The sequence below is a fragment of the Streptopelia decaocto genome (assembly GCF_964273445.1).
Source record: "Streptopelia decaocto genome assembly, chromosome: 7".
Classification (NCBI taxonomy): Eukaryota; Metazoa; Chordata; class Aves; order Columbiformes; family Columbidae; genus Streptopelia; species Streptopelia decaocto.
The window spans coordinates 68,514,546-68,541,562 of NC_138661.1; the positions used below are offsets into that span (position 1 = coordinate 68,514,546).

Sequence of the window (27,017 nt, forward strand, 5' to 3'; positions counted from 1 at the left end):
TGCTCCATCGCTATTAATAACGGCCGGGGTTATTTCTGTCTGCCGTGGGCAGCACAGGTAACCCCCGCCAGCCCCGCCGGTGACGCCAAACAGCCCCGCTCCTGGCAGAGCCTGGCAGAGGCTGCGCCCAGCAGGGCCTGGGGGGGGGAACAGGCAGCGCTGCATGGGGGGGCTGGGGACACCGGCGGGGCTGGGGACACCAGCACGCTCGGGCACCCTTGGGAGGTGCCATGTCCCCAGTCACCCTCTGCGACCCTAGGGCTGCCCTGATGAACGTCCTTCTCCCCCTCTGCCCCCCATGTCCCCGCTGTCCCTCCGCCATCCCCAGTGCCACACAGTGCCACATCCCCTCTGCCCCTGCTGCCACCCCCACGGTCCCCTGACACCCGTGTCCCCCATGTCCCTGGTTCCGCACGACCACCCCTTCTCCTGAACGCCCTGTGCCACCCCATCCCCTTCATGTCCCCCTGCCGCCCCAGAGCCACCCGTGCCATCATCAGGGACACCCACTCCCGCCCCCAGCCCCGGCAGCTGTCCCCATCCCCGCTCCTCCCCGGGGGGCTGGGGGGCTCTGCCCACTGTCACCCTTAGAGAGATGATGGGGCCGCACGTCCCCACCGCAGCCTCGCGCTGCCCCCACCATGGCCTCCCTGTTGCGGACACCGGGGGGGCACCCTGGGGGTCCTGCCTGGCCCTGCCCGGGACGGGGGGCACGCACCGAACACCGGGGGGATGGGGACAGGGGGCTGCGAGTAGGGGAACATTGCACAGGGGTGGGGGTGCGGGGGCGTTGGCGGGGGTTGGGTGCTGATACCATCTCCCGCCGGGCAGCGCTTGCCCAAGGGCCGTTTCCTCCTCAACAGCCGTGGCCCCCAGCGGCTGGCTCGGTCGTTGGCCCGCAGGCCCCGGCCTGTCTCCCCCCAGCCTGTCCCCCTCGGCCTGTCCCACACGGGCGGACCCTTCCCCTGCCCCAGAGCCCTGGCCCCGCAGGGACTCACGACTCAGCACCCTGCAGCCTCGCCCTTGGGCACCCCCAAAGTCCCCATCTCAGGGCCAGTGCACCCCCCACCCAAGCAGCCCCACTCCGCAGCATCTTCTGCCCCCGTGAGATCTCCACATGCTAGCAGCCCCCACACTGTACCCCTTGCACCCCAAACCTCTAGAGCCCCCACACTGTACTCCCTGCACCCCAAGACCCGCAGCCCCCACACCATATCTCCTGCACCCCAAATCCCCCCAGCCCCCCACACCGTGCCCCCTGCACCCGAACCCCCCCCCACTGTATGCCTTGCACCCCAAACCTCTGCCCCCCACACTGTGCCCGCTGCACCCCAAGCCCCCGCAGGCCCCTCCCCAGGCAGGGTGCAGCCAGGGCCCCCCGGGCGGCCCCCCTGTACCCTGCGGTTGGCGGGTGGGGGCCGCAGCGGGGCTGGAGGTGGTGTGGCGCAAGGCTGTGGTTGGGGACACGTGGCCCTGTCACCGCTATAAGGGTGGCAGCGGGCAGAGACCCCAGTCCGCAAGTCCCAGGTGAGGAGCGGGGACGGCGACAGCGGGGACAGCGGGGCGGGCTTAGCCTGAAGCTGCCGGGGCTGGGGACCAGGGTGGGTGTCCCTGAGGCTGGCACCGGTGTCTCCGGGGTGGCAGAGGGACGTGGAGGGACAGGGTGGCACAGGGTGTTCAGGGGAAGGGGTGGCCGTGGGGCTGGCAGTGGGGAACCAGGGACATGGGGCGCACGGGCAGGGTGGCAGGGCACGGCCGTGGGGGTGGCACTGGGGTGGCAGAGGGGCACAGGGCAGGTGAGGGTGGCCCCCAGGGTGGCAGAGGGCGACTGGGGACGTGGCATCTCCCGAGCGCGCCGGTGTTCCAGCCCCGCCATGCAGCGCTGCCTGCTCCTCGTCCTGGCCCTGCTGGGCGCGGCCTCCGCCAGCCCTCCCGGTGAGCGCCCGCCCCGCGGGGACACCCGGGGACACCCTGGGGACACCCCGGGGACACCCCTGCTCCCCGCACCCCGTGTGCCCGGGGTGACGCGCCGCTGTCCCCAGCCCCTGCCAGACCCGAGGCGGAGGCGGCGGCGCTGGCGCTGCCGGAGGACGATGGGGACGACGGGGACGACGGGGACGGCGGGGACGACGGGGACGACGGGGACGACGGGGACGACGCCCGGTGCCCGCTGGCGAGCGAGACGCTGACGCTCAGCGTCCCGGACCCGCTGGCTGCCACCACCTACCGCTACGTCGTTGTCACCCACTGCCACACCTTCCACGGCGCGCAGGTGGGCAGGGGACGGGCGGGGGGTCGGGCGCGCCAGCCCGTGTCCCGGTAACCGGCGCGTCCCGCAGGCGCTGTGCCGCCGGTGCTACGGCGGGCAGCTGGCGTCCGTGCACAGCCCCCGCGTCAACGCGCTCCTGCGCTGCCGAGCGCGGCTCCGCACCAACCGCGGCCAGGTCTGGATCGGGGCCGTCACCCGCCCCAGGGTAAGGGACCCGCGGGAGGGGACCCGCGACACCGCCCGGCCCCACCGCACCCTGCCCGGCCCGGTCACCTGCCCTGCCACCTGTCCCCGGTGCCCACTCTGGGTGTCCCAGCCCTGTCACTTGTCCCCGGTGCGCACCCTGGGTGTCCCAGCCCTGTCCCGATGCCCTCGGTGCCCACCCTGGGTGTCCCAGCCCTGTCCCAGCGCCCCCAGTGCCCACCCGGGGTGTCCCAGCCCTGTCCCGATGCCCTCGGTGACCACCCTGGGTGTCCCAGCCCCGTCCCAGTGCCCCCGGTGCGCACCCTGGGTGTCCCAGCCCCGTCCCAGTGCCCCCAGTGCCCACCCTGGGTGTCCCAGCCCCGTCCCAGCGCCCCCAGTGCGCACCCTGGGTGTCCCAGCCCCGTCCCAGTGCCCCCGGTGCGCACCCTGGGTGTCCCAGCCCTGTCCCCCACCCCGCCATGCCCGGTGTCCCCATGCCCTTGCCCCTCTGGCAGGGACGGACCGTGAGCTGCCACTGGGCCGACGGGAGCCGCTGGGACTACTCGTGCTGGTCGCGGGGGTACCCGCTGTGCTCCGGCTGCTTCTGCACCGCCCTCTGCACCAACAGTTAGTGGGGGGCACGGGGGGCACTCAGGGCTGGGGGGCTGTGCTGGGAACCTCTGCCCGTGGGGTGTGGGTGAGGCTGGGGGGATGCTGGGGGGATGCTGGGGGGCCGGGGGATGGGGAGGTGGTGCTGGGAGCTGGGGTCAGTCCTGGGGATCGGGGTCTGGGTCTGGCACCTCGGGGTTCAGGGCTGGTCTGGGGCAGCGGGTGCTGTTGGGTGCCAGGGCTGACCCCCCTCTCCCCCCAGACGGGCGCTGGAGGAGCGTGCGCTGCCGCGCGAAGCTGCCCTTCGTCTGCCAGTACTGAGGGGCTCAGCCCCTGCAGTGCCCTGTGCCCCCGGACCTCAATAAAGTCTCAGCTGTCAGCGCCCATCTCTGTGCTCAGGCGCTGGGCAGGTGGGGGATCCCGGGGCTGTAACAGGGGTGCTGGGACACCCTGGGGTGCACAGGGGGGAGGTTTGGGGACAGGGGTGTCCCTTATGTCCTGCACGGCCCCTGCATGGGCAATGGGGGGGCATAGGGTCCCCTCCCCAGGGACTGTGGTGACACCCTGACACTGGAGCCCATTGAACCTCAAATGGGTGGCACCGCCATGACCTCCCCTGCCCCTGCACCCAGCCCTTCCGTTAGACCCCCCCATAACCAGCCCTCACCCCCCGCACAGGCTGGGACGGGTGGGTGCTGTGAGCCCGAAGTTTATTGGGGTGGGGGTGCTGGGAGCAGGGAGGTGCTGGGGGCTGCAGAGGTGGGGGGCACTGGGGAGGCGTCACCCCCACTGCCCGGTATGTTCCCCGTGCCCTGTCCCACTGACAGCAAGGGGGTGGCAGCCATGCGGGGGGCTGGGCGCAGGGTGTGGGGTGAACGCGGGGGCTGCCCCACGGCGCCCAGGGCTAGAGGCCGAGAGAGAAGGTGCCCGAGTCAGTGGACTGCTTGTCCCGGCCGCAGCCCCCCAGCGCGCCGGGGGGACACACCATGGGGCTGGCGGGGGGCGCGGGCACGCTGGCCTCCGGCACCTGTGGGGCAGGGACAGGATGGGCGCTAGGTTAGTCCCTGCCCCATAGCCAGGGCCCCCGGGGGGGCTCAGGGGTGCTGCCTGCACGTCCCCCCACCGGCCAGCCCCACAGAACCCCAGAGGGGCCGGGTCCAGGCCCCCAGAAGTGACCCTGGCATGGCCCCAGCCCCACAGCGGCCCCAGCCCTGTGGCAGCCCCAGCCCCATAGCTGACCTCCTCGAACTTGCGGGCCTTGTAGTGCTCAGCTCCCTTCAGGAAGTTGAGCAGGATGATGTCGCACAGCACCGTGCCCTGGGGGGGGCAGCGTTGGGGTGGGGGGCACAGAGCCCCTCTGGGAGATGCCACCCGTCAGGGGCTGAGAACGGCCACAACTCACCACGCCGATGGAGGTGAAAGCTGCCACCGTGTTGATGAGGGTGGGGACGATCCCGAACTTCCCAGCCTGGGGGTGCAGAGACCCCCGTTGGTGGGGGGTTCCCCCTGCCATGGCCCCACAGGGCCCCCCGAGCCCCCCACGTACGTTGCCGTACACCAGGACGTCGAAGCGGATGCCGAAGGCCTTGGTGAGCGTGCGGCGCTCGGTGCCGTCCTGCCAGCGGTAGTACCGGGCGTGCCTGCGCGGGGACGCGGGGCAGCGGGACCGTGCCGCGCTGTGCCCACGCGAGCGACACGCGTGTCCCGCCGCGGCGGGGCCGTGCCGTACCGGAAGTTGTATCCCGCGGCGGGCGCGCGGCCGTCCAGGCGGGTGAAGGAGTAGCGGGGCAGGCAGCGCTCCCAGGCGCGGTCCAGGTCACACACCCACCCGATCTTGATGCCCAGCACCCCCCCCTGCCCCGGCCATCAGGGGGGACACGGCCCATGTCCCCACGGCCCCGTGTCCCCACACCCCATGTCCCACGGCCCCCTGCCTGTACATCCCAGCCCCCTGCCCTCACATCCACCCTCCTGTGTTCTCTCATCCGTGTCCCCATCTCCTGCACCCCATCCCACATTCCTAAGTCCTCACATCCCATGTCTCATGCCCCCACGTTCCCATATCCCACATCCCTGTGTCCCCAAGCTCCATGTCTCTGTGCACCCACAGCCTTATGTCTCCTGTCCCATGTCTCCGTGTCCCTGTGTCCTCATGTCCCCATCTCCCACACCCCTGTGTCCCCATGTCCCACATCCCCATTCCCCACGTCGCTGTGTCCCCACGTTCCATCCCACGTCCCGTGTGCCCCCGCCCCCGCCGTGTCCCCTGTCCCCGCTCACGGTGGCGGCCAGCGCGGGGAAGTCCTGCCCGGCCAGGCGCACCACGTCCCCCAGGCGCAGGATGGGGCAGAGCGGCTGCAGCTCGGGGTGGAACCGGCACCGGCCCAGCTCCGCCCCGCTGCCGGGGGGCGGCAGGTTGGCCCTGGGGACACGGGGGACACGGGGCACACGGCCATCAGCCAGCCGGGCTGGGGGGACCCGGAGCCCCCTCCCGTGTCCCCCTGTCCCCGGTGCCGCTCACTTCTCGAAGCCGAAGAGCGGGAAGCGGATGCTGTTCTTGATGAGGAGGGTGAAGTTTTCCGCCTCCAGCATGACGGGGCTGCGGGGACAGGGGTGTCCCTGGGGACACGGCGGACACGGACCCGCCGCCCCGGCCCCCGTGTCCCCCCGGCCGCACTCACACGTCCACCGTGTCCACCTCGGGGGGGCACCAGCCGCGGATCTCGCAGGTGCGCAGGGTCCGGTTGTAGGGAACGCAGCGCCCGGTCAGCACCCCTGCGAGCCCACCGGTGCGCTGAGCCGGCCGGACCCAGCCCGGCCCGCGGTCCCGCAGCCCCGCGCCGCCCCGGCGGTCCCGCAGCCCACCCAGGGGTCCCTCAGCCCCGCACCGCCCCGAGGGTCCCGCAGCCCACCCAGGGGTCCCTCAGCCCCCGCACCGCCCCGAGGGTCCCTCAGCCCCGCACCGCCCCGAGGGTCCCGCAGCCCACCCAGGGGTCCCTCAGCCCCCGCACCGCCCCGAGGGTCCCGCAGCCCACCCGGGGGTCCCGCAGCCCCGCGTCCCTCACCGCTGCCGGTGGCGGCGCCCCTCCCGCGGCAGTCCCGGTCGGCCGCGCAGCGGTACTCGGCTTCGCTCTGCGGGGGGCGAGGGGGGCGTGAGCCGGGGCGGGGACGCAGGGACACCCCCGTGCCCCCGCCGTGTCCCCAGCCCGTACCTCGGGGCAGACGCCCTGCGCCTGGTTCTCCGTCAGGATCTGCTTGGTGACCACCACGAACACCGAGGTGCCCTGGGGGGACGTCATCGTCACCGTCACCCTGACCCCCGCCGCGAGGGGAAACTGAGGCAGGGGCGGGACCCGGCGCCCCCTCACCTCGGGGGGGGTGACGTAGTCGGCCGTGTCCAGCACGCGGCCGGCATAGCGCCCGATGCCCTTGACCTTGGTGACCACCGAGGACTCGATGACCGTGTCCCGCACCTGGTAGGCTTTCTCATGGAGGAACACCCAGCTGGGACAGCACCCGCGGGGTGACAGGGGGGACAGCCGCCCCCGCCCCCCGCGGGACCTGCCCGCCCCCCGGCACCCCCCGCGCAGAAATGGGGCACCCGAGTGGCTGCTGTACCTGCGACAGGCGCTTGTCACCCGCCCGCGCGCCGCCGGTGGCCGCTGTCACCCCCAGGGAGCAGCCGGGGCCACACACCCGTGTCTGTCACCCGCTCGGGCCCTGCTGCGGCTCCCGCCCCGCCTCGTCACCCGCACTGACACTGTCCCCCCACCTGTTCCCCGCACGAGGATGCTCTTCTCGCTGTTCCCTCCTGTCACCCGCACCCTCTCCTGCGTGTCCCCATCGTGTCGCCCGCACACCTGACATTCCCGGCGCTGACACACGTGTCCCCCTCTCGCCTGTCCCTCCTCCGCCCTGTCACCCCGCTGTTACCCGCCGCTCCCGGCCCGGCCACCCCCCTCCCCGCACAGCCGTCCCGCTGTCCCCTCGCTGTCACCCCCGGTGTCGCTCGCAGCAGCCCCGGGAGGAGGGCGGCGGGGGGTCCTGGGGGTCTCACCCGATGAAGTAGGCGAGGATGAGCAGCTGCACGGCGCGGTTCACCGCGCCCACCGCCCAGCTCCGCACCACCACCGCCTTGGCCGTCTCGTACGAGAGGAATCCGGTCACCCAGCGCGGGGGGGACATGGGCGGGCAGGGGCCGGCAGGGACCGGCAGCACGGGCAGCGCGGGCAGCACGGGCAGCGCGGGCAGCGCGGCAGCACCGGCAGGAGCGGCAGGAGCGGGCAGGGGCCGGCAGCGCGGGGCGGGGCGGGGCGGGGCGGGGCGGGGGCGCAGCCCGTTCTGGGGGTGCAGGGGCGGGCGGGGCCGTGGCGGGTCCCGGTTCCGGTGCCCTGCGGGGGTTTCCCCGGGGGTCCCGGACCCCACGCTGTGCGCACAGGGGGGCGGAGGCACGGGCGGGGGATTTTGGGTGCCCCGTGCGCAGGGTCCCGGTTTCGGGGGTGCTCCTGTGGGGGTCCCCCGTGTGCGCGGCCCCGGTTTGGGGTGCCCCAAGTTCGGGGTCCCCCGTGTTTGGGTGCCCCGTTTTCGGGTGCCGCCTCTCCGGGGCGCCCTCATTTTCGGGGTTTCCCGTTTTTGCGGTGCTCGCAACTCTCTGGGTGCTCTGTGTGGGGGTGCCGGGTTTTGGGGTGCCCCCACCCCGGGTCGAGACCCCCGTCGTTGCGGTGACGTCACAGGGATCACCCGCCACTGGCCAATGGGGTCCGCGCCACGGGGCCCCTGGGGCTGGGGGGTCTCCCGCCGCTCTATGGTGCCAGGCGAGGCAGCGCGGCCAGTTAGCGGCCGCTCTAGCCCCCACCGCAACTCTATTGCGGGGCAGGTCGCCGCCTCCGCTCTAGCCGTGGTCCTCCGAGCACTCCATGGTCCCTCCGCGTCGCGGCCGTGCAGTCCTCCCGAGGCACCGCCCAGAGAGGCTCGTCTCTATGGCGGAAGTGGGGGCGAGTTCCGGCGGCGGCAGCAGCGGCGCGGGGGAGGCTCCGCGCGAGGTTCGTGTTGCGCAGGCGGGAAAAGTGGCGGCGGTGCGGGGGGGCGGGGGAGCGGGACCGGGACCGGGACCGGGGGGTTTGGGGGCGGGGGGGCGGCTCGGGGTGCGGGGGCACCGGGAGGGGAAGGGCCGGGCTGGAGGGGCCGGCGGCGGGGGGACACCGGCGGGGGCGGCAGGGCAGGCCCTGGAGGCCCTGAGGCCGCGGCACGTTTGGGGAAGGAGGAGGGGGGGCGGGCTGTCTGAGTGCCCCCTGCGCGCGGGCTGGGGCCGCTCGAGGCGCAGCGGCCGGGGGGCGGGGGGCAGGGGTTTGGGTGGGGGCATCAGGGGCTTGGTTCGTGGGGACAGGGGTTCGGGGCACAGGGGTTCGGGGCACAGGGGTTCGGGGCACAGGGGTTCAGGGCACAGGGGTTCAGGGGCACAGGGGTTTGGGGCACAGGGGTTTGGGGGATAGGGGTTCAGGGCACAGGGGTTCGGGGCACAGGGGTTCGGGGCACAGGGGTTTGGGGCACAGGGGTTCAGGGGCACAGGGGTTCGGGGCACAGGGGTTCAGGGCACAGGGGTTCGGGGCACAGGGGTTCAGGGCACAGGGGTTTGGGGCACAGGGGTTCGGGGCACAGGGGTTCAGGGGCACAGGGGTTTGGGGCACAGGGGTTCGGGGCACAGGGGTTCGGGGGATAGGGGTTCAGGGGCACAGGGGTTCGGGGCACAGGGGTTCAGGGCACAGGGGTTCGGGGCACAGGGGTTCAGGGGCACAGGGGTTCGGGGCACAGGGGTTCGGGGCACAGGGGTTTGGGGCACAGGGGTTCGGGGCACAGGGGTTCGGGGCACAGGGGTTCAGGGGCACAGGGGTTCAGGGGCACAGGGGTTTGGGGCACAGGGGTTCAGGGCACAGGGGTTCAGGGCACAGGGGTTCAGGGGCACAGGGGTTCGGGGCACAGGGGTTCGGGGCACAGGGGTTTGGGGCACAGGGGTTCGGGGCACAGGGGTTCAGGGGCACAGGGGTTCAGGGGCACAGGGGTTCAGGGCACAGGGGTTCAGGGCACAGGGGTTCGGGGCACAGGGGTTCGGGGCACAGGGGTTCGGGGCACAGGGGTTTGGGGCACAGGGGTTTGGGGCACAGGGGTTTGGGGCACAGGGGTTTGGGGGCACAGGGGTTTGGGGGCACAGGGGTTCGGGGGCACAGGGGTTCAGGGGCACAGGGGTTCGGGGCACAGGGGTTCGGGGCACAGGGGTTCAGGGGCACAGGGGTTCGGGGCACAGGGGTTTGGGGGATAGGGGTTCAGGGGCACAGGGGTTCGGGGCACAGGGGTTTGGGCCGGCCTGGCCGTGCTGACAGACCCTCCCCGGTGCAGGGCCAGGTGCCACCTTCCCCCGCAGCTGCTCCCCCTGCGCTCCCCCCGCAGCTGCTGTGTTGGGTCCGGGACATGTCGGGCCGGGGGGGGCACTGAACCACTTGCTGCGCTCGGCCTCCCACCCCTCCCAAAGCCCCGGTGCCTCCCCCCGCCGCCATGGCCGACACACTGGAGTTCAACGAGATCTACCAGGAGGTGAAGGGCTCCATGGTGAGTGGGGACGGTCCCCAGAGACACCCAGCAGGTGGCACGTGGCGATGAGTCCCGCTCTGCCAGCCACAACGCTGCAGGACACCTCCCCCCACAGCCGGCGGCCCTCCTGCCCCCTTGGCTGGGCAGAAGGGGGGTCTCGCCATGGTGCTGAGCCTTTCCGGGTCACATTTTGCCCTCTGGATTTTGGGAGATTGTCCCCAAAGCCACATGGACTCTGCTATCTCAGCCCCCCGCGGTTTGGGCGCTGAGAAGTGGTGAGGATGGAGGCTGGCGGGCAGTTGGGGAAGTTGCCCCGTTTCTCCTGGGGGGTTGTGCAGCCGCCCGTTGCAGCGGCGGTTCCCGTGCCGGGTGTCTCTGGGCCATGTGCCCTCATGCCCCTTCTCCCGCAGAACGACGGGCGGCTGCGGCTGAGCCGCCAAGGCGTCATCTTCAAGAACAGCAAGACGGGGAAGGTGGACAACATCCAGGCCTCGGAGCTGGCCGAGGGCGTGTGGCGGCGCGTGGCGCTGGGCCACGGCCTCAAGCTGCTCACCAAGAACGGCCACGTCTACAAGTACGATGGATTCCGGGAGTCGGTGAGTCCCCCAGCCCACCTTGTCCCTGCTGGTGACACTGCTGTCGCTGCCCCGTGCTTGGACTGTGTCCAGCTGCACTCAGTGTGACTGTTACAGCTCTGACCGCGTTTTTTCTTGCCGCTTCCCGTGTGCCAGGGGCTGTGTCCCAGTTACGGGCTCTGGGCAGTGGTTTCTAACGGCCGTTCCCTCCTCTCACCCCACCCAGGAGTTCGATAAGCTCTCGGATTTCTTCAAGGCGCATTATCGCCTGGAGCTGGCGGAGAAGGACCTGTGTGTGAAGGGCTGGAACTGGGGCACGGTGCGGTTCGGCGGTGAGTTGTGGTGACACCGTCACTGGGGACAAGGAATCCGGTGCTGGGGGCTGCTCTGGCCGCTGGGACAGTTTCCCACCAGTGTGGCTGTTCCACAGCACCAGCCCCATTTCCTGCGGTGTCCTTGGGGACATCGGCCACCCCGGAGAGCAGGATATACCTGTGGGCCCCAGATCCGGGGAGGGTTTTTTAGACAGGGAATCTCAGCGTAAAACAGAGGTTGGTGTGGGAGCCGTGAGCGCCTGGCAGAGCTGCCGGTTCCCGAGAGCCAGGGAGCGGGTGGGTGCTGCTCCCTGCTCTGAGGCCTGGGGAACAGACGGTTCCCTCCTGCTTGTTTCTGCTCAGAGTTGGTCTGTGGGGCCATGGCCAGCAGGAGGAATCCCGGAGATGTGGGAGGGGGCTCAGGAGTGCAGGGAGAGCAGAGGTGTTGCTGGGCTTCGGGAGAGCAGTGGGGCTGGGGGGACACCGTGGCTCTGCACCACAGGGTGGATGTGTCCCCTCCATGTAGTGCGGTGGCTCTGGTCCTGCTGTGACCGGCCGTGTCCCCTCCTGCAGGGCAGCTCCTCTCCTTTGACATCGGGGAGCAGCCGGTGTTCGAGATCCCCCTCAGCAACGTCTCGCAGTGCACGACAGGCAAGAACGAGGTGACGCTGGAGTTCCACCAGAACGACGACGCTGAGGTCTCGCTCATGGAGGTCCGGTTCTACGTGCCACCCACCCAGGAGGACGGCGTGGACCCTGTGGAGGTGAGCGGGGCCGTGGGAGCGGCGGGTTGGGCAGGGGGGCGGCCGGGAGCCCCCACCCGCCGTGACTCCCTTCCCTCGCAGGCCTTCGCCCAGAACGTCCTCTCCAAGGCAGACGTGATCCAGGCCACCGGAGACGCCATCTGCATCTTCCGGGAGCTGCAGTGCTTGACGCCGCGCGGGCGCTACGACATCCGCATCTACCCCACCTTCCTGCACCTGCACGGCAAGACCTTCGACTACAAGATCCCCTACACCACCGTGCTGCGCCTCTTCCTGCTCCCGCACAAGGACCAGCGGCAGATGTTCTTTGTGGTGAGGGGGACACGAGGCTGCCTCCCCCAGGGAAAAGTCACACGTGATGGGTTCGGGGTGTCTCAGGTCCTCACATGCTCTTCTATTTTCAGATTAGCCTGGACCCCCCGATAAAGCAGGGCCAGACCCGCTACCACTTCCTGATCCTGCTCTTCTCCAAGGACGAGGACATCTCACTGACCCTCAACATGAACGAGTGAGTTCCTCTCCTGCCAGGCTGCTTCCCAGACCTGCTCCCTGCGGGGCTCGGGGGCTGCGGGAGCCGCGCGGGAGGTGACAGCCCCCCCGGGTCTTGTTCTCACTGCTGCCCGCTCTCTGGCTGCGCAGGGAGGAGGTGGAGAAGCGCTTCGAGGGGCGGCTCACCAAGAACATGTCGGGCTCCCTCTATGAGATGGTCAGCCGGGTGATGAAGGCTCTGGTGAACCGCAAGATCACGGTGCCTGGCAACTTCCAGGGGTAAGGAGGCTGCGGTGGGCAGCAGAGCGGGGGGTCCCTGCTGCGGGAAGGGATGCAGGGATGGGAGAGGCAAGGTTGGGTCCCCTGGGGCAGGAGGAGCTGCCTGGTTCGGCAGCTGAGGCGGGGCCGGCATTGACCGCCGCGGTGTCCGACGCTGCGTGTTCTCGCAGGCACTCGGGAGCCCAGTGCATCACCTGCTCCTACAAGGCCAGCTCGGGGCTGCTGTACCCGCTGGAGCGCGGCTTCATCTACGTGCACAAGCCGCCCGTGCACATCCGCTTCGACGAGATCTCCTTCGTCAACTTCGCCCGCGGCACCACCACCACCCGCTCCTTCGACTTCGAGATCGAGACCAAGCAGGGCACGCAGTACACCTTCAGCAGCATTGAGAGGTGGGCGCGGGGCCCTGCGCTGCGGGGGGGCTCCCCGATGGCTGCCCGGCCCTGACTGTCCCCCTGTCCCCAGGGAGGAGTACGGGAAGCTCTTTGACTTCGTCAACGCCAAGAAGCTGAACATCAAGAACCGCGGCCTCAAGGAGGTACCTGCTGCGCGGGGGCTTCCCCCTGGAACCGCGGCTCTGCCGGCTGGGGGAGAGGGCTGGGGGCTGTCTGCTCTCCAGAATTTTGCCGCTTTTCCCTTTTTTTTCACCTCTCTTTTCTCTCCTTGCCCTTGTAGAGAAAAAAGGTCCGTGCGATATCCCTTCCTCTTTCTCCTCTTCCTCCTCCTGGTGCAGGTTTCCTCTGCATGGCTGTGGTGGCCCCTGACTAACCCCAGTAACCTCAGCATGGTGTGCGAGAGGGGCCTCCCCTAACTGGGTTAACTGCTCTGTCCCGCTCTCTGGAGCCCTGATGGGGACAAGGAGGGGACGTGGTGGCCATGCCGCCTGCACGGCTGTTGTGGCCATGCCCCCAGCAGTGTGCCAGGGTGGCGGAGTTGAGGGGTGCGCGGACGGGGGCGCAGGGAGCGGCTCTCACGCCGGCTCTCCCGCAGGGCATGAAGCAGAGCTATGACGAGTACGCTGACTCGGACGAGGACCAGCACGACGCCTACCTGGAGAGGATGAAGGAGGAGGGCAAGATCCGGGAGGAGAACGCCAACGACAGCAGTGACGGCTCTGGGGAGGAGACGGGTGAGGGCTGCGACCGGGGGGCTGTTTTGGGCTGGTTTTTGGTTTTCCTGTCCCCCCTCACCTGGCTGTGAGCTGACTCCACGCTCTCTCCTGCCAGACGAGTCCTTCAACCCCGGAGAAGAGGATGATGACGTGGCCGAAGAGTGAGTGGGGTTGGGCTGGGTCTGTCTGGGGGGCTTTTGGGAGGTGCAGTTAAGGGTGCCACATGGGGCTGGGTGAGTGTTGCGGTGTCGTGTGGGGCTGGGTGAGCTACAGAACGCCCCAGGCACAGCCAGGATTGCTTTGTAAGCCCTGGACTCAGGAGTCTGGAGAAGCGGGTGCAGTTCTGGGCTGAATCTATCATAATGACATTATGCAGCTCAAGTGCTGAGATGGGCACTTGGGACCAGATGGCTCCGGGATGGGGCCGTGGCTGCGGGGCTGGAGTGAGGAGCCGCTGGAAGGGGGGACACAGCTCTGCGAATTCCCCGGCCGGGAGCGGGCTGGGGGCGCCGCGGTGCCCGCACCAGCCCGAAGGGCTGCGGTCTGTGCTGGTGCAGCCACGTCGGGCCCGGCAGCGGGAGCTGGGTCTTGATGCGGCTGAGGCGTGTGGTGCTGTGAGCGCCTAAAACTTACAGGAAGTCAGCAAACGATGAGCTGTGTTCGTGGAAGGCAAATCCCCCGAGAGCTGTTAAGCACAAACACACCATCTCCGGCTCAGGAAGTCTCGGGGCGGGGGGCTGGGAGGGTTCGGGGCAGGTTGTGCTGCTGCTCAGCACTGCTGCGTCTCCCCCACCTCCTGCTTTGTTTGGGGTGGGGGTCTTGAGCTGTTGCTGGAGCCCAGTGCCTCTGTGCAGGTTTGACAGCAACGCCTCAGCCAGCTCCTCCAGCGGTGACGGGGACAGCGACCGCGATGAGAAGAAGCCAGCCAAGAAGGCCAAGCTCGTCAAAGACCGCAAGCCCCGCAAGAAGCAGCCGGAGGTGAGAGGCTGCTGGGGCTCCGGTGGCAGTGACACTGGGGAGGTGCAGGTCACAGCCCTGCGGCTCCTGCCACGTCCCCTCAGGCGCCACCACCTTGCTGTGCGCTGCCTGACCGGGGCGGGTGTCCTGACCTGCTGCCCCCAGAGGCCGAGTCGCGGTGGGGTCTGTCCAAAGGGCGCATTGTCCCTGTGCAGAGCCAGGCCCTTTGGGTGCTGGGGGACTTGTCCCCAGCAACCTGCCCGTTCAGCTCCTGGTGTGGCTGGAATGGGTGGGGGACGCGCTGAGACCCAGCTCTGGGGTCTGCAGCCAGCACTGCCTCTTGGCTCCCGCCCTGTTCTCTCCGCTCCAGAGCAAGAAGGGGAAGGACCCCAACGCGCCCAAGCGGCCCATGTCCGCGTACATGCTGTGGCTCAACGCCAGCCGCGAGAGGATCAAGTCAGACCACCCTGGCATCAGCATCACCGACCTGTCCAAGAAGGCGGGGGAGCTCTGGAAAGCCATGTCCAAGGAGAAGAAGGAGGTGACGGAGGGGGCGGCGGGGTCCCTGCGCCGCGGGGGCAGCAGAGCCTGGTCTGGGGGTGCTGGACTGGGCTGCGGGGTGGAGGGGGAAGCGGGAAGGTCCCGCTCACCCTGCTCTGGCTGCAGGAGTGGGACCGCAAGGCGGAGGACGCCCGGCGGGACTACGAGAAGGCCATGAAGGAGTACAGCGCGGGCAGCAGGGCCGAGAGCTCCCGGTGAGTGCGCTGGGCGGCGGGGCAGGGGCTGGCCGAAAATCGGGGGTTCTCCAGGCGCGGCGGTGCCTGGGCCCCTGCAGCGTGCGGGTGAAGGGTGTCCTGGCTCTGCAGGGCCAGGCCCAGGGTGACTTGTCTCCTTTCCCTTCCATCCAACACACGCAGGGAGAGGTTGAAAAAGAAGAAGAAGAAGCAGGAGAAGCAGCCGAAGGGGAAGGCGGAGAGGAAAGGGGCCGCCAAGTCCTCGTCCTCCAGCAAGTCGCCCGCCAAGAGCACCAGCGAGAGCTTCAAGAGCAAGGAGTTCGTGTCCAGCGACGAGAGCTCCTCCGCAGAGAGCAAGAAGGAGGTGGGGCCTGGCGGGCAGGTGGTCCCGCACCATCCCGGGGGGCTCTGCCGTGCGCCCTCCCCCTGCTGTCCCTGCGGGACGGTCTGCTGGTACCTCTGGGTGTGGGTGGCTGGTCTGCGTTCTACACGTCACCACTACCCCCGCGTGCCTGCTGTGGGGCGTGGGGGCATGGGAGCTGCCCCCCTGACCTCGTCCCCTGCCCCCCTGACCTCGTCCCCCGCCCCCCTGACCTCGTTCCCTCCCGCAGGACTCGGAGGAGGAGGGGGCGGCCAGCGCGCCCCCCAGCTCGGAGGACTCGGCGTCTGGCTCGGATTAGCCTGTCCCCGTCCCAGGCTGGTTCCGGCCGGGGAAGGACCAGACGGTCCCCGCGGGACCCCAGCGTTCGGGGTGGGGTGGGGGCCGCGGTGCCTGTGGGGTGAGAGGCCGGGGGAGCCTCGCTCCCGCCTCAGCCCTCTTTCACATCAATTTATTTTTTTTAAATACTCGGGTTTCTTTCCTTTTTTCCTTCCTTGTTTGTTATTTTCTTTATTTTTGTATTTTGCATCCGTTCACGTGGCAACTCGAATTGAATAAAAACTCCCCCGCGAGGGTGTGAGTGGGTGTGGGGCCGGCTCCCCCCTCCCTCCCTGCCTCCCTCCCTGCCCCAGCAGTGGCTGCGCCCCCGTCCATTACCGGCCCCAGCTCCCCCGTCCATTACCGGCTCCCCCTCCTGCCGAGGCGCCGCCGGCTCCTAATGGCGGCCCCGGGTCGATGCTGATGCGATCGGGGTTTTCTCGCGTCCCGGGGGGAGCGGGCGGCGGGAGGGGCCGGGGCCGGTCAGCGGCACTTCCCGGCCGGGTGCGGGACCGGCCCCGCGGGACCGGGCAAGGCCGCGGTGCCGCCCGGTTACCGGCACTGCCGGGGGCTGGGGGGTCCCGGGGGCCGCAGCGGGGTGTGGGGTCCTGGGCTCTGCCGGGGGGCGGGCAGGACCCCGTTGCACCGGCGGGTCCCCCCGTCCTGGCGGCGGTGCACCGCTAGCACCCCAAGACGCGGGCAGTGGTTGTAGCCTCTCTAGCGCCCTCTCTATGGTAAACACAACGGCGGCAGGGGCGGGGCACGGCGCCTCTCTAGCCCATCCTCTCCGTGGTCCGCTCGGCCACGCGGCGCCGGGACCGCCGCTCTCTCTGGTTGGTGGAGGGTGGGGCAGAGTGGGCGTGGCCAGCGGTGGGGCGGGCGCGCTCTCATGAATATGCAGCAGCGGCGGCGGCGGCAGCGGGTGAGCGGGGGTCGCTGCGCCGGGCCGGGCCTGCGGGGAACCGGGATCTCCCCGGGCGCCTTGTGTCCGCCGGGGCCGAAGACGGCGGTCTCGCGGCTCCGGCCCCGGAGGGTACACTGGGCCCGTACCCCCCTCTTTCCCCAAAAGCGAGTGGGGGGCTCCGTTGCCACGGTGACGGGCCTGGGCCCGCTGGCTGCGGCCTACCCAGCTACTCGAGTGGGGGCTTCGTTGCCGCGGCAACGGGAGTAGGCCCCGCCGGAGGAGGACGTGGGGCGGGGGGGGCCGGGATGGACCCGCGTCCCGGGGCCTCGTCACCGTCCCGGGGCTGCCAAGGGGTTGGGAAACGGGCCCGATGGCTTCCAGATGTGGGCTGGGGCGGCGGTGACGCCGGTTTCCCGTGGGAGGAGGAGGGGGCTCCAGGGGTGGGTGGACCCCGGCGGGGCAGGAGGGAGCGAGGCGGGGAGAGGAGGAGAGGGCAGGGCCGGGAGGAGGCACCGAGCGGGTTTTTCCTGTCCCCGCAGCCCCGGTGAGTCACGGGAGCGGCGGCAGCGTGAGACCTGCGGGAACGGAATCCCCTCCCCGCCCGCCCTGCGCCCCCACCCGTGTCCCCGGTCCCCGCCGCCATGCGGCTGCCGTGGGGAAGGTGAGCGGGGCAGTCTGGAGTCTGTGCGGGGGGGTCCGGCCCCTCTGCGACTGCCGGGGCTGCACCCCCGCGGGGCTCCGGGCGGTCCCGGGGGCTGGCACGGGTGAACGGGGACTGCGGTGGGTACTGGGGCAAACTGGGCGCCGGCCTGGGGTTTGTGGGTTTGGCTGAGGTCGGTGGGGCTGACGTGTGCACGTCGGGGTGCGGGGACAGGCCAGCGCAGGACTGGGACAGGTAAACGGGGAACCGCACAGTGTTTGGGGGTTTGCAGCGTGCGGGAGCCCACTCGGGGTGCACATGGTGACCACGTGTACAGGGGGGTTGAGGCGGGGGGGCTGAAGTGCTGTTTGAGGTGCGTGTGCCGTGCCTGGTTGGCACATGCGAGCCAGGCCGGTGTACAGAGGGTGGTGCTGGCAGGGCGATAGTGGTTTGGCACGCTGGCCGGCTGCTGGCACAGGTGGACACGCGGGTTTGGCGCAGCACTGGGGGTTGGTCTCCTGGTGCAGCGTGGCTGCCTGCCGCCCGGTCCCACCGGGGCCGGGGCGAAGGAACGCTCCCCAAAACGCTTCTCCCTTCTTCCTCTCTCCCCAGGGGCTGACCCTGCGCTGCATCCGCTGAGCTCCAGATTCGCCATGGCCTCCCAGCCGCAGCCCCTGCCCCCCAGCTTGCCCTGCGCCTCCCCCACAGGGGCCGGGGGGGCTGGGCTGGCAGCCGGCAGCCCCGAGAAAGGTCTGTGCCCCTGGTGGGGCAGGAATCAGGGGTGGGGGTGCTGGTGTGGTCTGTGCTGAGAAAGCCCCCCGGGGACACCAGGCCAGTGCCCAAGGTCTGTCCTGGGCCCAGTGCACCCCACTGGCCTTCCCCAGGGGGCCTGGTGGTACTCGCCAACGTGCATCTCTCCTCTCTATGCTTCTCCTGCAGGCACCGCTCGCCCCAAGCCGCCAGTGCGGCCCAAGCCCCGGGTGCTGCCCAAGCCGGCCGTGCCCGCCAAGCCCTCCCTGCCTCAGCCCCCGCCGGGCCCGCGGCACCCCTGCCCGGGGCTGCCATCGGCCGAGAAGCTGAACCGCCTGGCGGGGCCACAGCCCTACAGTGCGGGCGGCGCGGGGGGGCCCGTCCGGCGCCCCTCCTTCACCATCAAGTCACCTGAGACCTCCAATGGGAAGGGGCTCCCATCTCCTCCGGCTGCAGCTGCTGAGGACTCGGGTTCGATCTCTGGCGAGGAGGTGCCCCCCGCCCTACTGACCCCTCCTCGCAAAAGCCCGTCTCCTTTCAAGGTGACGCCGGTGCCGGTGGCAACCAAACCGGAGCGATTCCCTGGCACCACGGTGGAGGAGATCCTGGCCAAGATGGATAGCAGGGAGGGCCTGGGCAGCCCGGACCGAGCCCGGCTCTCGCCCTTTTGCCCCGATCCCTCCCCTCGCTTCTGCTCCAAGACTTTCTCTGCCTTCTGGAGACGCCCCAGCGGGGCGGCGGATGGAGCCCCGCCAGCCGAACCCCACCAGACACCCCAACCCGTGTCGGGTGAGCTGGGGAAGGAGCGTGACAGACACCGGGTTGCTGAGACGAGGTGAGGGGCCGGAACTGATCCAGGGGGCCAGAGGCTGCGAGGATGGGGGCCATTGCTCGGAGCCCTCCTGGGCACAGGAGTAACGGCACTGAGGCCAGGTCACTGGTGTTCCTAGCCAAGCCGGCAGCGCCCGGAGCTGCTGCTGTGGGAAGGCCAGGGCAGCCGCAGCAGCGGTGGTTTGCTCAGACTGCAGGAACGGGCTGTCCCGGCTGAGAAGCTGCTCCACCGGCAGCCCCGGGGCTGGGAAACAAGCCAGCGGCTGTCCTGCTGCCCGGCCGGGCGCCCTGGGGCCGGGAACAACAGGGAGGGGGTCACTCCCCTGGGAAATGCTCCCTTTTTCCCACTCTGGCTGTTCGTTCCTGCCGGCCGTGCCGAGGCGGGGGGAACCCGGGACCTGCGGACTCCTGGCTGCGGCACATCCTGGGTGAGCGCCAGCTCTTGGCTGTGCTTCGGGAGCCGGGCACCTCCGGGACAGCGGGACGGGGCTATTTTAAACCCGAGTGTGAGAAACTTGTTCTCCGAAGGACTGGAAGCTTTCCGGAAGACAGATTGCGGCTGATTTGCCGCCCTCCCCTCCCCTCTGCAGCCAAAGCCTCACAGGTGGTTTGGTGCCGGTTTGGGTACGGCACATGGCGGCTGAGGGGGCCTCTTGTGGTTCCCCCAACCCCATCCTGCGGGCAGAGCAGGCGGTTTGGGGCCAGGAGATGCCTGGGCGGGTGGTGGGAGAGCGGAGGCACGTCAGGGGAATTCATCCTATGTCCCCCTTTCGCTCCAGCAGCGGCTCCCCGCCTGCCGGCCCGAGCTGTGCCGGGGACCCCCATGGATGCCGGAGGCCGCCGTCCCCCGCTGACGTGAGTTCTCGCCTCGCCCTCCCGCGCTGCGGCGGCTCCGCTCCTGGGCTCTCTCCTTCGGGGCTCTCCTGTCTCCTCCGGGGCTCCTTCTCTGCGGGGTGCGTGTCTCTCCTTTCTCCTTGGGGTGCCGGGCGCAGGGCCAGGTTTTCGGGGGGGGTGTGTGCCCCCGCTGCCGAGGCGTGGGCAGGGAGCAGCCGTGAGTCACCGCTGGTGACCCGGCAGGTATGCGGCAGGGCAGGCCCTTCCGGGCTCCCCGCCAACCCCTGCCCGCTCCTGGGGCTCGGGGCGGTGACCGGGATGCTGGGCTGTGGTGACACCAGGGCTGTGGCCCAGGCAGCGGCACTGGGTCACCCTGGCGAGGGGACAGACCCCGAGGGCACTGGCAGGGGGTGCCCAGCCCCACGGTGGGTGGGAGTCTGGGCCAGGGTGTTTGTACTCCCTGCTGCTGTGGTTCTGCTTCCCACCTGGTTCCGCGCTGCCGCAGGGTGGGCGTTCGGGGGACGGCGGGGGCGGCAGCAGGGACCCAGGTCACATGGGAGCAGCCCTGCGCTGCGGGGACAGGGGGGCACCTCCTGCTCGGGTCTGGGGATGGGGTGCTGGCAGGAGGGGCCCTCGCTGGAGATCGGGGCTGCGATTTGGGAGGGCTGTGATTTGGGGGGGGGTGACTCCTGGGCAGTTCCTCTTGAGCGACGTGACCCTCTGGCTCTTTCCACAGCTCTCCTCTCTGCAGCCGAGTGCCCTCGGAGCCCCCGGCTCCCCAAGACACCCTGCCAGCCCAGCCCCGGGGGCCCCTTTCCAGCCCCCCCAGCCCCCTATCTCGGCTCCCGGCTCTCCTGATGCTCCCGCTGAGCTCCCAGCTCCTGGCTCCCCCACACCAGCCCCCAGCTCCCCCACACCAGCCCCCAGCTCCCCCAGATCCCCTGCTCAGCCTCCAGCCGAGGTCCCAGCCACCCCCAGCCAGGCCCCGGGCGCTCCCTGCTCCACAGCCGAACCCCGGCCTGGTGCCTCCCGCTCCCCTGGCTCCCCCCACACTCCTGGAGAGGGATCCCCTGATACTGGCAGCCCCCCCACCACTCCCGAGCTGCCCCCCAGAGTCACCTGCCCCCCTGGCTCTCCTGAATCAGCTGCTGAGCACTGGGTTCCCCCCAGCCCAGCCCCTGAACCCCCTGTTAAAGTCTCCTGTCCCCCAGGCTCCCCGGAGGGACCTGATGACTCCTCAGCATCCCCCCAGTCCCCTAAGGGTCCTGATTCCAGCCCCCCTCCCCCTTCCAGGGACTCAGGGCTCCGACGATGCTCAGAGGGGCTGTTGCAGCCCCTGCCGCTGGGGCAGGGCCTGGGGCAGCTGGGGGGCTCGCTGAGCACCCTGCCCCGTCCTGGGGACCCCCCGCCAGAGCTGTCCCTGCGTGGCTGGAGCCTGTCCCAGTCCTTCGAGTGGACATTCCCCGGGCAGGGGGCACAGCGGCTAGTGTCACCCCCCTGCTCCCCCATCCGGGAGACCCCTGACTTGGGGCTGTCCATAGAGGGTGAGTTGGATGGGGGGGACCCAGCCCCCTGCCCATCGTGCTCCCGGGGGAGCAGCGGGTCCGAGGGGCCTGGCCCCGCCATGGCCAGCAGCCAGGCAGCGGAGGGGGCTCCATGCCCAGGGGGCCCCGTGGCCCAGCGAGAGGCTGAGGGCTCGGAGGAGGAGGAGGAAGGGGAGGCAGAACAGGACGCCGCTGTGCGCTGCTCCCCGCTCTGCGTGACGGAACCTGGCCGGGACTCCGCCGAGCCCCCTGCCCGGCCCGGCTGCCCCGTCATGGCTGCTCCAACGGATCCAGCCCCGACAGATCCACCTGCCACAGCCGAGCTGGCCTGGGCACCAGTGGGTGACCGCCCCGGGAGCCTGCAGGGCCCCGGCGGGCCGGGCCGGGCCGAAGGACCTTTGAAGGGTGCTGACCCCCACGCTGCCCCAGGCTGGCTGACGGAGCTGTTGGCATCGCCCAGGGCCCACAGGACGGGGCTCGGCTCTCCGGACGCCGAGGGGCTGGAGGTAAGGGGGTGTGGAGGGCTGGGCAGCTCCACAGCAGCAGGGGTTGGTGCTGGGCCGCGGTGCGGGCGGTGGTGCGGGTGTCGGTGTGGCACTGTGCTCCTTGGCACACACTGGGTGTGTGTAGGGCAGTGGGATGGGTTGCAGGGGGGTGAGTGAATCTTGCTGGGCTGGGGGAGGTGAGCAGATTGTGCCGTGCCGGCAGGGAGAGCCGGGCAGCGGCCACGTGTGGGCCCGCTGCGGAGCCGTGACCGGCATATCGGGGACAGCAGCCGCTCTCTGGTGCTGCCGACCAGCCTGAAGCTGTAGGATGTGCTGGGGGGGGCTTGGCAGGCGCATGAGCCAGGAGTACGACCCCCTTTAATCCTCTCTCCCCCCAGGACCAGCTCAGCTGGTCACCGAAGGACCTGTGCAGTGACTTTGGTGCTGGCAGCCCTCACCACGGCACCTTCGACTGGAGCTGTGAGGCTGTGGCCAGGGAGAGAGACTGGCCTCGTGAGGCTGAACGGGACCGGGACCCCGAGACCAGACCAGACTGGGACAGTGCCCACAGCGCTGGGGACAGGGACCGGCAGGACAGGCCCTTTGGCTCCAGCAGCAGGGACTGGGGCAGCGCTTACCAAGGGACGGAGCTGACGGGGGAAACAAGCCTGGGCTGCAGCGACTGGCCCAAGTCCCGCGGCACAGGGGAAAGCTGCCGGCAGGACCAGGACTTCGGTGCCGGCAAACCCCAGTGGCGCAGCGGGGAGGAGAGCGGCTCTGGGAGAGCTGACTGGAGCAGTGGCTGCGGCCTGGGACACGGCCTGGGACACGGGCAGCAGCGGGACAGGGAGCCTGGCTCCCGGCAGCACAGCTGGGCTGGTGTGTATGGCTCTGGGGACCCGGAGAGGCGGGATGGGGACATCACGTCTGCCTGGGCTGATGAATACGGCACTGGCGATGTGGAGATGAAGGACAGGGATCTCACCCTGGGCTGGACCAGGAAATACAGCAGCAGGGGTCCTGAAACCAAGGATGAGGATTTGACACTGGGCTGGGCTGGCAGATCCAGCACTGGGGACACCGGGACCCCGGAGAAGGAGTTCAGCCCCAGCCGAGTGGCTTGGGACAGCGAGTACAGTGCCAAGGACATGGAGAGCCAGGACAGAGAGTTCAGTCCCAGCCGACCAGCGTGGACTGGTGACACCAGCACCAGGGACATGGAGAGCCAGGACAGAGAGTTCAGCCCCAGCCGACCAGCGTGGACTGGTGACACCAGCACCAGGGACATGGAGAGCCAGGACAGAGAGTTCAGTCCCAGCCGACCGGTGTGGACTGGTGACACCAGCACCAGGGACATGGAGAGCCAGGACAGAGAGTTCAGTCCCAGCCGACCGGTGTGGACTGGTGACACCAGCACCAGGGACATGGAGAGCCAGGACAGAGAGTTCAGTCCCAGCCGACCAGCGTGGACTGGTGACACCAGCACCAGGGACATGGAGAGCCAGGACAGAGAGTTCAGTCCCAGCCGACCGGTGTGGACTGGTGACACCAGCACCAGGGACATGGAGAGCCAGGACAGAGAGTTCAGTCCCAGCCGACCGGTGTGGACTGGTGACACCAGCACCAGGGACATGGAGAGCCAGGACAGAGAGTTCAGTCCCAGCCAGCCGGCCTGGGATGATGAGTACCGCACCAGGGACGTGAAGATGCAGGACGAAGAGTTCAGCTCCAGCAGCGTGGCCTGGGCCAGCGAGGGCGGCAGCAGAGAGGTGGAGAGCAGGGACAGTGGGTGCAGACCCGCCTGGGATGGTGGATACAGCACTGGGGACGTGGGGAGCCAGGATAGAGAGTTCAGCCCCAGCCAAGCAGCCTGGGTCAGCGAGCGCGGCTCTGTGAACACCGCAAAGGAAGGAGAGGTTGGTCACGAGCGGCTGAGCTGGGCTGGTGAGCGCAGCCTCGGCCAAACCGAGCTGGTCAATGCCTTTGGCGTTGGGAAGGACGATGCAACTCGCTGCCGTGGCCCTGAAGCACCAGAGCCCGGCTGGGGCTGCACCGGTCGGCAGGAGTGCGGTGTCACTGGCAGCAGGGACTGGGCTGGAGAGCTTGGAGGGGCTGAGCGCCACAACCAGTTTGGTGTCATTGGCACAGAGCGGGTGCCAGAGCCCTGCAGTGCTGGAGCACCATTGGATGGCTCCATGTCCTGGGCCGGGGGACTGGGGGAGCCCCTGGGAGCCTGGCACAGGGCTCTCGACTTCAGCAGCTCCAGTACTGGTGGTGCCGGCGCAGCGGGACCGGGCCAGCCGGCCTGGGGCACGGGGCTGGGCAGCCTGGCTGTGCCAAATACACCGCCTGCACCAAACGCCTTGCCTGCGCCCAGCGCCCTGCCCACAGCGGGCGGCGCGGGGCTGGAGGAGCCGGGCTGGAGCGGGCGGCGCGACACCGAGGTCACGCGCCAGGAGTGGGCCAGCGCGTTCGGCGCCCGCTGTGCCGCACGGAGCCGGGACTTCAGCGCCGGGGAGCAGAGTCTGGCAGGGGACACCAGCTCCGTGGACGGGTAAGGAGGGCGGTGGCGGTGGCATTGCGGCCCCGGCAGGGAACTGTCCCCCCTGGGTGTCTGCAGTGGGGCCTTGCAACGCTGTGGCCTCGTGTCCTGCCAGGCCTCAGTCGCTGCTGGGGCTCCCCCTTCCCAGCCCCACGTCTTCTGCAGCCCCCAGCCCCGCAGCTGGAACTGTTCGAGGGATGGGGTTTCAGCTTGTCCTGGCAGGACCAGCCCCGGTCCAGGACGGGATGATGCCTCCAGGGCTTCTCGTGCCAGTCTCCCTCTGAGGTGGGGAGCTATGTACGCAGTTTGGGGGTGCTGGTCTTCCCTTGGCCCCCCAAAAGTGGCAGAATTGCTCCTGTGCCCTTACTGTTTCCCCAGGATGTGGGAACCCTGATTTCAGCCCAATTTACAGAGCTGGGGATTGCCAAAATCGGGGCAGGGGAAGGGCTGTACTGGCTGGAGCTGGAGAAACTCTGACTCTCATCTTGTCTCCCCGAACAGGACCCTCCATCTCTCGGCCCCCAGCCCGCCGGTGGGTGACACTCTGGCTGTCCCCCGCATTGAGGAGTGTCCCCGCAGCGAGCCACCCAGCCCCACCAGGGAGGAACAGGACATCCCCGCACCAGCTGATCCTCTGCACAGCCCCTCAGCCTCGCTGGGGGCTGCCGGGGGGAGCCTGCCCGACAGCGAGAGCGAGGGTTCCCCCGCAGAGCACCCGGGTGGGGGCAGCCCCCCGAGCGGGCAGGAGGAGCAGCCCTGCCCCGCGGGACCCCTGGACTGCGCCGGGCAGGACTTCTCTTTCCTGGAGGTGAGCAGGGAGGGGGCGGCGTCCAGCCCCCCGTGCACCCCCGGGGCAGCCGGCTGCCGGACACTCCTCTGGGAACGGGGGGGTCATGCTGGCCCTCCCCGGAGGGGCAGCCTGTGGATTCGGGGACCCCAGTGCTGCTGTGGGGTCTGTGGGCGCGCTGGCTGGGGGCGTTCCGGGGCTCCCAGTGCTGGCTGTGACCCGTCCTGGGGCTCCCGGTGCTGTCCGTGACGGTCCCCGTCCCGCAGGACACGGCGGTGCTGGACAGCAGCGTGTACCGCAGCAAGGCCAGCCTGGGCCGCAAGCGCCCGCACCGCGCGCCCGCCCTGCGCCCCGCCGCCAGCGCCGAGGGGGACAGCTGGATCTTCCGCGACTCCACCGGTGAGAGCCGGGGCTGACAGCAGCGCGGGGGCTGCGCGGGGGGTTCTGTCCTCGGCAAGGGGTCTGACGGTGACACTGTCCCCGTGTCCTCCTGCAGAGCCCCGTCCAGCCCGGCCGGACGCGTCGTCCGACGAGGAGGCAGTGGAAGAGCCCCGGAGCCGGCGGGTGCGCGCGTCCCCGCTGGGCAGGGGGGTGAAGGTGCCGCTGTTCCCCAGCCTCAGCGCCTCCGCGCTCAAGGTGGGACCCACGGTGCTGGGGGCACCTCCCGGCCAGGCCAGGGGGCGGTTTGAGCAGGGGAGTGGAGACTGAGGAGGGCTGGAGGGCGCTGGCTGAGGCAGGGGAGGGGACGTGGCCCGTGTGGCATTCTGACCGTGCTCCCTGTGCCCAGGCCAAGCTGAGGGGCCGCAATCGCTCGGCCGAGGAGGCGGCTGTGCCGGGGGACGGCAAGGCCACCCCCCCCAGGGACCCCCACGTCCAGCGCTCCAAGTCCTGCAAGATCCCTGGCCTCAGTGGGAAGCCCCTGGCGCTGCCCCCCAAGCCAGACAAGTCCTCAGGGTGAGTGGGGGGCACGGGACCCCCGGGGGACCTTGGGGAGGGTCTGGGGGCTTGTCACTGTCCTGTGCCCCGTGGAAGGAGCACTGAGGGGGGTTTGAGAGGCAGGGGGTTCTGGGGTGCTTCAGAGCTGCAGAGGGACACTGAGGGGTGCGGGGGTCTCTGGGCTGGTCCCCCTGGTGTTCGCAGGCGCTGGGCTGGGCCCTCCCCGGCCGGAGCTGGGCGTGGGGGGAGCCTTTCCTGGGCCCGGCTTTCCCAGGCCCGGTTGCCTGGAGAGCAGGGCTGCTCCACCCTAAACAGTCCTTGGGACTGAGCCCTTAAAGCTCCAGCGGCAGCTGCCTGTCCCTGCCCTCCCTGCCTCCCCTGCCCCGGCGCCGGGCCCCCTTGGCCGTGCCCCAGGGTTCCGCTGGGTCGGGGGCTTTGGGGCTGACACGGTGCCAACCCCTCCCAGGTCCGACGCCTCCCCGCCCCACTGGCTGCAGGCGCTGAAGCTGAAGAAGAAGAAACCTTGAGTGGGGTGAGTGGGGCTGGACCTGGGGGGACGTGGGGCTGGACCTGGGGGGCCGTGGGGCTGGACCTCACCCCCTCTGCTGTGTCTCTTCCAGGCTCGCTCTCCTGCCTGCGCGTCCCCAGGGCCACCTGCCGCTGTCACCAGGACCAGGCCTGTCCCCTGCCCGAGGCGGGACACACACACACCCCTATGCACTTTGTATGATGCTCGCAGGGTCCCTGTCCCCCCACACTTCCCCCCTTCCTCAGCCCGTGGCCCACCCAGCACTCCCTGCCCCTCAGTCCCCGTGTCCCCAGGGGCTGGGGGTGGGCAGTGACCCCCGCGCTCCTTCCCCCCATCACATTCAAAGAGCAACAGGTCAGGATTTTGGTGCCACTTTGACAGGACAATAAAACTCGTTGGTTGGTTCATGGCGGCCCTGGCTCTTCTCTCAGCCCCCGGCTGTCCTCCGGGTGGGGTGTCCCGGGGGTGGGGACAGCCACCAGGAGGAGCTCTCTGCCCGGAGCCCTGCGGGCCGGTCACCCGGGGAGCAGGGGCAGGTCCCAGCTGTCCCCAGACCACGGGGCGCTGAGCCCCACTCTCCTCCCAAAGCAGGGGGGGTGCCCTGGGCCCCCAGCGATGACTGTAGCCGCGACACAACTGCAGGCTGGGCCGTGGGGGGGACACCTGTGT

General features: G+C 70.0%; 4 protein-coding genes across 12 annotated transcripts; 3 read left to right on the top strand and 1 right to left on the bottom strand.

Annotated features, from left to right (window-relative positions):
- Window positions 1–1,520: 1,520 nt before the first annotated feature.
- On the top strand, window positions 1,521–3,440 carry LOC309442463 (bone marrow proteoglycan-like). Of its 2 annotated transcripts, none has more exons than XM_082058329.1 (6): window positions 1,521–1,527; window positions 1,852–1,935; window positions 2,043–2,272; window positions 2,340–2,474; window positions 2,968–3,079; window positions 3,324–3,440. In XM_082058329.1, exons 2-6 carry the CDS (start codon window positions 1,875–1,877, stop codon window positions 3,380–3,382), a joined length of 597 nt encoding a protein of 198 aa, XP_081914455.1. In that variant the 5' UTR covers window positions 1,521–1,527; window positions 1,852–1,874; the 3' UTR covers window positions 3,383–3,440. The 2 variants fall into 2 exon arrangements, with proteins under 2 accessions (XP_081914455.1, XP_081914456.1); XM_082058330.1 differs by having other exon boundaries at window positions 2,340–2,444.
- A 344-nt stretch (window positions 3,441–3,784) lies between these two features.
- Window positions 3,785–7,307, bottom strand: P2RX3 (purinergic receptor P2X 3). Of its 2 annotated transcripts, XM_082058542.1 has the most exons (12): window positions 7,119–7,307; window positions 6,430–6,565; window positions 6,274–6,345; window positions 6,127–6,193; window positions 5,743–5,836; window positions 5,583–5,660; window positions 5,342–5,483; window positions 4,791–4,915; window positions 4,608–4,701; window positions 4,464–4,529; window positions 4,301–4,378; window positions 3,785–4,088 (listed from the first exon to the last, which is right to left on the bottom strand). In XM_082058542.1, exons 1-12 carry the CDS (start codon window positions 7,244–7,246, stop codon window positions 3,966–3,968), a joined length of 1,203 nt encoding a protein of 400 aa, XP_081914668.1. In that variant the 5' UTR covers window positions 7,247–7,307; the 3' UTR covers window positions 3,785–3,965. The 2 variants fall into 2 exon arrangements, with proteins under 2 accessions (XP_081914668.1, XP_081914669.1); XM_082058543.1 differs by lacking the exon at window positions 5,342–5,483 and having other exon boundaries at window positions 3,951–4,088; window positions 4,608–4,915.
- Window positions 7,308–7,982: 675 nt separating this feature from the next.
- On the top strand, window positions 7,983–15,820 carry SSRP1 (structure specific recognition protein 1). Of its 2 annotated transcripts, none has more exons than XM_082057376.1 (17): window positions 7,983–8,103; window positions 9,455–9,664; window positions 10,057–10,242; window positions 10,448–10,553; window positions 11,109–11,299; window positions 11,381–11,611; window positions 11,704–11,807; window positions 11,939–12,067; window positions 12,238–12,459; window positions 12,533–12,605; window positions 13,058–13,196; window positions 13,294–13,339; window positions 14,033–14,156; window positions 14,506–14,676; window positions 14,802–14,890; window positions 15,053–15,233; window positions 15,481–15,820. In XM_082057376.1, exons 2-17 carry the CDS (start codon window positions 9,611–9,613, stop codon window positions 15,547–15,549), a joined length of 2,115 nt encoding a protein of 704 aa, XP_081913502.1. In that variant the 5' UTR covers window positions 7,983–8,103; window positions 9,455–9,610; the 3' UTR covers window positions 15,550–15,820. The 2 variants fall into 2 exon arrangements, with proteins under 2 accessions (XP_081913502.1, XP_081913503.1); XM_082057377.1 differs by having other exon boundaries at window positions 8,099–8,136.
- Window positions 15,821–16,369: 549 nt separating this feature from the next.
- TNKS1BP1 (tankyrase 1 binding protein 1) lies at window positions 16,370–26,745 on the top strand. Of its 6 annotated transcripts, none has more exons than XM_082058370.1 (13): window positions 16,370–16,399; window positions 17,010–17,131; window positions 17,723–17,860; window positions 18,050–18,695; window positions 19,471–19,546; window positions 20,262–21,575; window positions 21,953–24,108; window positions 24,598–24,904; window positions 25,150–25,282; window positions 25,380–25,519; window positions 25,671–25,837; window positions 26,286–26,351; window positions 26,440–26,745. In XM_082058370.1, the coding sequence occupies exons 3-12, from the start codon at window positions 17,764–17,766 to the stop codon at window positions 26,344–26,346; spliced, it is 5,097 nt and encodes a 1,698-aa protein (XP_081914496.1). In that variant the 5' UTR covers window positions 16,370–16,399; window positions 17,010–17,131; window positions 17,723–17,763; the 3' UTR covers window positions 26,347–26,351; window positions 26,440–26,745. The 6 variants fall into 6 exon arrangements, with proteins under 6 accessions (XP_081914496.1, XP_081914494.1, XP_081914495.1 ...); XM_082058368.1 differs by lacking the exon at window positions 16,370–16,399 and adding an exon at window positions 16,434–16,488; XM_082058369.1 differs by lacking the exon at window positions 16,370–16,399 and adding an exon at window positions 16,508–16,599.
- Window positions 26,746–27,017: the final 272 nt, after the last annotated feature.

What these genes read in the sequence shown, in the direction of transcription:
- P2RX3 (XM_082058542.1), bottom strand. Translation starts at nt 7,246, where the DNA reads ATGTCCCCCCCGCGCTGGGTGACCGGATTCCTCTCGTACGAGACGGCC. An exon ending in ATCCTCGCCTACTTCATCGG is followed by an intron (nt 6,566 to 7,118) that starts GTGAGACCCCCA and finishes GTGCTGTCCCAG; the next exon opens with CTGGGTGTTCCTCCATGAGA. An exon ending in GGGCGCCGCCACCGGCAGCG is followed by an intron (nt 5,837 to 6,126) that starts GTGAGGGACGCG and finishes GTGGGCTCGCAG; the next exon opens with GGGTGCTGACCGGGCGCTGC.
- LOC309442463 (XM_082058329.1), top strand. Translation starts at nt 1,875, where the DNA reads ATGCAGCGCTGCCTGCTCCTCGTCCTGGCCCTGCTGGGCGCGGCCTCC. An exon ending in ACACCTTCCACGGCGCGCAG is followed by an intron (nt 2,273 to 2,339) that starts GTGGGCAGGGGA and finishes CGCGTCCCGCAG; the next exon opens with GCGCTGTGCCGCCGGTGCTA. An exon ending in GGGCCGTCACCCGCCCCAGG is followed by an intron (nt 2,475 to 2,967) that starts GTAAGGGACCCG and finishes CCCCTCTGGCAG; the next exon opens with GGACGGACCGTGAGCTGCCA.
- SSRP1 (XM_082057376.1), top strand. Translation starts at nt 9,611, where the DNA reads ATGGCCGACACACTGGAGTTCAACGAGATCTACCAGGAGGTGAAGGGC. An exon ending in AGAACCGCGGCCTCAAGGAG is followed by an intron (nt 12,606 to 13,057) that starts GTACCTGCTGCG and finishes GCTCTCCCGCAG; the next exon opens with GGCATGAAGCAGAGCTATGA. An exon ending in AGCAGGGCCGAGAGCTCCCG is followed by an intron (nt 14,891 to 15,052) that starts GTGAGTGCGCTG and finishes CAACACACGCAG; the next exon opens with GGAGAGGTTGAAAAAGAAGA.
- TNKS1BP1 (XM_082058366.1), top strand. Translation starts at nt 16,852, where the DNA reads ATGTGGGCTGGGGCGGCGGTGACGCCGGTTTCCCGTGGGAGGAGGAGG. An exon ending in AGGACTTCTCTTTCCTGGAG is followed by an intron (nt 24,905 to 25,149) that starts GTGAGCAGGGAG and finishes CCCGTCCCGCAG; the next exon opens with GACACGGCGGTGCTGGACAG. An exon ending in TCAGCGCCTCCGCGCTCAAG is followed by an intron (nt 25,520 to 25,670) that starts GTGGGACCCACG and finishes CCCTGTGCCCAG; the next exon opens with GCCAAGCTGAGGGGCCGCAA.